General features: G+C 39.0%; 1 protein-coding gene across 1 annotated transcript; it reads left to right on the top strand.

Moving 5' to 3' along the window:
• Nucleotides 1–235: 235 nt before the first annotated feature.
• On the top strand, nucleotides 236–4330 carry LOC105119943 (microtubule-associated protein TORTIFOLIA1-like). The gene is made up of 5 exons (XM_011018136.1): nucleotides 236–1347; nucleotides 1434–1542; nucleotides 1895–2466; nucleotides 2779–3200; nucleotides 3842–4330. Exons 1-4 carry the CDS (start codon nucleotides 562–564, stop codon nucleotides 3184–3186), a joined length of 1875 nt encoding a protein of 624 aa, XP_011016438.1. The 5' UTR covers nucleotides 236–561; the 3' UTR covers nucleotides 3187–3200; nucleotides 3842–4330.
• Nucleotides 4331–6451: the final 2121 nt, after the last annotated feature.

Below are 6451 nucleotides of genomic sequence, written 5' to 3'. Positions count from 1 at the left end.
TTTTTAAGAAAAAAAGATGGTTTGGTGATTAAATAACTTGTTTTTCTTCTATGAATTCAATTCTTAAAAATATTTAAAGAATTTATTAAGCTCTTCACTTTTTTATTCCTTAAATTTCTGCATCTGCCCATGTTTTTTTCGGACAAAGCTATGCAAGGAAAACTTGTTGCCCATATTTAAAGCAGCTTTTACTTTGTTTGCTTTATTATCTACAATGTCTTTCACATGCAACGCAACCAAAGCCATTATAGTAACTTCCAGCTACGTTGATTCCCTTAAACCCAGCTTAAACAGAAAACGTCACCGTCTTGTGTTCAGCACAAGTAAAACAGCATCGTTTTAAATCTCTCAATCAGCTTTGCTTCATTAGTCCCCGTTAGCCGTAACCACCCACCTGCTTTTAAGTTTAAAAGGCTCATGCTCAGCTGAGACAGCTTCACCACACCGGGGAGGAAAAGACACAACAGAACCACCACCACAGGCAATGCTGCCACGAATACCTCCAGCGCCACCACCCGACCACCGTTAGCTGCACCACCACAACCACCAGAACTTAGAAAAATGGCGCAGAAACTGAAACTAAAAGTGCTAACTTTGATAACAAAGCTGTCGGACAGAGACACGTACAAGATAGCATCAACAGAATTAGAGAAAATAGCAGGATCCTTGGATACCACGACACTTCCTACTTTCCTCTCTTGCATTCTCTCCACCGACGCAAAAGACAAGCCGTTAGTACGCAAACAGTGCCTTCACCTTCTCTCTACTCTCTCTGCTCTCTACTCTAATTCTCTCTCAAACTCTCTCCCTAAAATCCTCTCTTACATTACTCGCCGTCTCCGTGACCCTGACTCCTCTGTCATCCGCTCACAGTGTCTGACAGCAATAACCTCTCTCTCTTCCAATATCACGAAACTTCCATTCTCGACTGCCTTTTTGAAGCAGTTGAGTGAATCGGTGTTTACGGAACAGGAATTGAATGCGCAGATTGGATCCGCGCTGTGTCTGGCCGCCGCGATAGATGCCGCGCCGGATCCGGAACCGGAGAGGTTAGGGAAGGTGCTGGTGCCGAGATTGGAGAGGTTGGTGAGGAGTGAAGGGTATAAAGCGAGATTTGCGGGACTGGTGGTTGTAGGGAGTGTGATTGGTGTTGGTGGAGTGAGCGGGATTGGAGGAGGGATTGGAGGCTTGGTTAAGTGTTTGGTTGGGTTCTTGAGTAGTGAGGATTGGAATTCGAGGAAAGCCGCGGCTGAGGCGTTGAGGAAGTTGGCTGTTGTGGAGAGGGATGGTGTTGCTGAGTTTAAGAGTGAGTGCTTGAAAGTTTTCGAGAACCGGAGATTTGACAAGGTTTTTTTTTTTTTGGTTCTGATTTGATTGTGTTAGTCTTAGTATGTGTCCATGTTCTGTATTTATTTATTTTGTTTTTAATTTAGGTGAAGGCTGCTAGGGAAGTGATGAATGAGACAATAGAGGCATGGAAGCAGGTTCCGGATGTGTCAGAGGAGGCATCTCCGCCTCCTCGGTCACTGGCTTCTTCCAGAGGTAATGGCTTGAGGAGTAATGTTGCTTTTTCTTTCCTTTCTCTTTCAGATTTGGTCCTTGTAGATGTGGATTATCTTGGAGAAGAAGTTGATTTGCTTTGGTTTTGTTGATTTGTAGATGGGACAATTTCTGCTGATTTGAAGCCAGATTTTTTTAATTTCTTCTATTTATTTAGACTTATATTATGGAATTTACCCTGTTTTGATCCTTTTGTGGTCTTTAGATTTATTGTTAAATAAATCTGGGATTTTTAACATTCAACATGGCATATGCCTTGTGTTGCAAATTAAGGGATTTAATTCTTGTTTGTCTGTGTAACCCATTTCCAAATTTTGGTCTTTTATGATCACAGAAGATGCGAGTGATAAGCGTCACTGGTCTGGATCCAAGAATTCTTGCGCTGCTGGTTCTGAAGCCACTCAAATGGGGAAAAAATCCATTTTGGCTATCAGGACTACTCCACCTGACGGTTCATTAGCAGCCATGGCTAGGAAGAGGAGTCTTCTAAAGAGTACCGAGAAGAAAACGAGTCTAGCAATGTACGGGAAAAAAGTGGACCAGAAGAAGCTCGTGGACTGGAAAGTTGAGATTTCAGTTCCTAATAGCATTTCGTCAATTGCAGCTGGGGAAAATGATCGTAATGAGAAAAATGCTAATGTTTCAGAAAGAAGGTTTGCAAAGCCAGAAACAAAACGAGCCCTTTTCAGTAAGAACTCTGATGAGAAGACGCTTAAATTTGGTGGTTTCAAGTCTGGTTCTCGAGTGGCTCCTTGCTACGAGGAGAGCCCTCAGTCTACTGTTGTAACTAGCAGTGGGACAGAGAATCAACATAGCAACCACAAGGAGCCTGAAGATTTATCTTTGATTCGCAACCAGCTTGTTCAGATTGAAAGACAGCAATCTAGCCTACTAGATCTCCTGCAGGTTTGTTCCATTGACTAGAAACTTGGGCTTCATCTTAGAATAGCTTATCAGTACTTCGGTGGTGAAAATTAAAATGGTCAATGTATGTAGATTTCCTTATTATAAACTATCCATCTCATTGTTGGGCATAATTGAAAACATTTTGTAAGACTTGTCAATTTGGAATCACATCTTTAAAATAATCATTTACATCTTTAAAATAAATTCTAATAAACCACATTGGATTATATGATGTATATTGCTGATTCAAGCACTAGTATTTTTAATGAAGGTTTCTGTTCACGCTTTCTCCCATTATCTTATCACATGTAGAGTTTCATTGGGAGCTCACAAAATGGGATGCGTTCCCTTGAAACACGTGTGCATGGCCTAGAATTGGCACTGGATGAGATATCATATGATTTGGCTGTATCAAGTCGAGGGATGGCTAACAGAGATTCCAACAGAACCACATGTTGTTTACTACCTGGTGCAGACTTTTTGAGCTCCAAGTTCTGGAGGAAAACAGATGGCCGCTATTCAAACTCAAGGATTTCTTCATCCAGGGGTGCTCCATTTTCAGCTGCTGTGCGCCATAGAGCTGATAGGAATGCCCAATCTGAAACAAGTAACTTGGGGAACCAAAGGTTGCGGCTTCAGGGTGGTGCTGGCTTCATTGTGAATCCCCTGGCAGAGATTCATGGTGGTGCACGGGTGAACTCAGAGGTGACACAACACTAGCCAATGATCAGCAGGTATTTGATACTGAACTACTATTTAAGGTGTCCTACTGTTCATCCTTCCTCTGATTCGTTTAGACTTGCATGTTGCATGTCTTTACGTGGATTGGCATTTGACGAGCCTAGAACCCCCCCTCCCCCTCCCTCCAGATGTACTTCTTTGAAATTCAAACCTGAAGTTATTCAATCAGGAATTTGTTAATGAACTATCTAATTCTGAAAAAACAAAAAAAGACGAAGAAAAAATAATCAGCTTATCACATTCCGTGCATCACATGTCTTGCAATAAAACTTATAGTTAACTGGTGGGTTCATGGCAACAATATCTTCTTATTGTTTGCTTTTGTTGTTTCTTTCTTTCCTTTCATATTCCGGGTTGGAGAATTGTTCGCAAACTTAGGTCATGCGGACCTCCATGTTCCATTAATTACTCAAGGAGCTGTTTATGAATATTTCCTCATGAAGCTTCAAGGGAGAGGAAAAAATTTCCTAGTACATTTTTTCGTGCTTTCTTGCCTTTTCAGCTTGCATCCCAGTTAACATGAAATTTCAGGATGTTCTTCAACGTTCTCTGCTTAATGGGTTATTGGAAGTCTGCAAGATTAAAGTTTCTGATAAAATTCTGTTTTGGTCAATGACCTGATAAATTCTTGCAGCTTGCGGATTCGCCGCATAACTGGGATGGCCCAGTTCTTGTGAAATCTCCATTTTAGAAGAAACCAGTAAATGAAGAAGGAAAATTCAAAGACTATCTGTAAGACAGTGTGCTGTCCACTCATGAAGTTTCTTATCACAAGTTGCAACATAAAAAGTTCCTTATACAGCTTGCCCAGGAGAGCTTCTCAATTCTATAGCCCTTTGCAGTAACAAGAGCGAAAAGACAGTCATTTTATCCATAATTCTTCATTTTACTGTAGCATTTTTCCCCCTACTGTATCGAGCATTATAAATCCTTACATGATGTTGAGAGATATAGAGGTATTCTGAAGACTGTGTGAACATTCCACCACCAAATATGCCCGCAGCCTGGTATACAGTGTTGAATTTGTATAGCTATTATTGTTTCCAAAGGAATGGTTTCAATTTCTCTTGTTGTTCTTGCTGATTATCCTTATCCAATAAATGGTATTGCTAATGTAGACCTATTGTTGTCTGGAATTTCTTCTTTAGAAACATGCATGTCTCGCCATATCCATCAGAGCTTGTCATTCTGAGCATTTTGCAGATCAAGGAGATGCAATGGAGTTTTGCAGTTGGTCAGGGATCACCCTGCTCCAATTTTAACGTTCTCCAGGATAAGAAACATGCATCTACTTGTAAGCAGGTGCCAAAATCTTCTGCTGAAGAAGATTAATTGTACAACAGTCGAATAGCTTGAATAGATCATGTGCTCGGTCGTGTTCATGCAATTCACAGGTAATTACTGAGAAGATTATATCGACAGAGGCAGTACATAAAATACCTGATTCAAAGGTTTGTATTACAGGCATATCGCCAGTTCATTTATTCAATTTACCAAATGAAACGTGTAATCTGCAAAATTGCTCATGACAATCCCTGGTTCAATTGTACTCTATAACACAAGAACTGGCAAAACATGGCCTGGGCTAGCAGTCAGGAGGGCCATCGGTCTATGACATGTAGCAGCTGACTATAGACGATTAAGGATTGGATTCGATACTTATCTGGTGATACAGAAATGGTACACAAATAAATAACTTTGGAAAGAAAAAGCAAAGCTAGCCAACGGAGCAGCTTTCTCGCAATAGCAGCTGCAGATAAACGAAGAAAGTCCACAACTAAAAAACCACAGTAGCATTGATTTCCCAAATCACACGTATATTTCTCAAGTTGGCTGCAGAACAAAAGTAAATTCTGCGAGTTAATTCGTGGCCTGGAATTCAACTTGCTAGTCTATTACATAACATTGAAGTCATTATGGAAGTGAACTGAAATTTGAAGACAACAACTAAAATGAAAGTCATGAAGGTTGCTGGCCAGTGCCTTGATTGTCAATTTTCTGCAGAAAAATGACAGTCCCAGATAGAGTTCAAGAGTGAATTTATGGTGATATCATGACTTTACATTAGATCAAAAGCAAAATGGATGCACAGCATAGCTGCTTTAGTTTGTTCAAATGAAATTAGTGAGCTGTGAAACGTAGTGCAAAGAGAAAAACAACAAACAGGACAATGATTCAACCTCTGCAATGGCTTGCAACTTAAAACATTCTAACGACCACAAGAATTTGCAAAGCTGAATAATAGAAACCTCCGGTAACTGGCTATAAAAGAAAATATCAGGTAACATATACTGCCTGAAGCCATGAGCAGTACTATCCATCATAGCGGCGAAAAGACAGCAGCAAATATTCATGAACTAAGATAACATTATTGTTCTACATTTGACGAGGAACAAAGAAATGAACACAGTAAGGAATTTTAAACTGGACAGCGGTAGAATGTTTAAGGAAAAGAGAAATGATCAAGGCCACTTCAAACACTCAGCAAGCTAGAATGTAACAACAGACTAATGATAGATCTAGTGAACAATTACGCCATCAAGTGCTGTACAGTAAGTATTCTAAATTCTGTAGGAGGCGATGACGAACAAAGTGCTTAGGACATTTCACTTCCTCCTATTCCTACTCCATAAGAAAGATCAAAAAAGAACTCAAAACCAAATTTAAAAGTAGCCAATTTAAAGATAAGAGGTAACACTAATTTGTTTGTTCACGCTATGAACCAAAAATTTCCGGGATGCCAAAAAGAATTAAAGAAAAAGAAAAGAAAAGAAAAAACTAACTCCTGATCCATCAGTAACAAACCAAACACGCAAGCTTAGCCTTGTTTTATTTTATTTTATGTTATCTATCGCTTAAATACAAATATTGCATGTTGCGGTGCTTGAATTCGTAATCTTTTACCTTAATCTCGTACATAATCAATTGAGTTACAACAGAAAATTATTATAATGTGAATTCAACAAATATATTAATATGCTTTATTCTTTATATAAACATTAAAGCAAACTAAAAAACCCTACTTCTTTTAGTATCATTAGAATGTTTTCGAAGCAAAGAGAACATCATTAGAAAATTTAAAATTTTAGGGGTAAACATACAATATTGATAAATTTATAAGTTTCGGAAAAGTAATAAAGTTTCACCGATCAAATTTATTTTATATTATTATCCTATTGGAAATTAATAATTGTAAAAATACCTATGTAGCTAAAGAAACTGTGCCATTTTTGCTTTGATTAAG

The sequence above is a fragment of the Populus euphratica genome, unplaced genomic scaffold (genome assembly GCF_000495115.2).
Source record: "Populus euphratica unplaced genomic scaffold, PopEup_1.0 scaffold4093.1, whole genome shotgun sequence".
NCBI lineage: Eukaryota > Viridiplantae > Streptophyta > Magnoliopsida > Malpighiales > Salicaceae > Populus > Populus euphratica.
The sequence above is the reverse complement of the archived record's forward strand: the minus strand, read 5'-3'. Positions and strand labels throughout refer to the sequence as shown.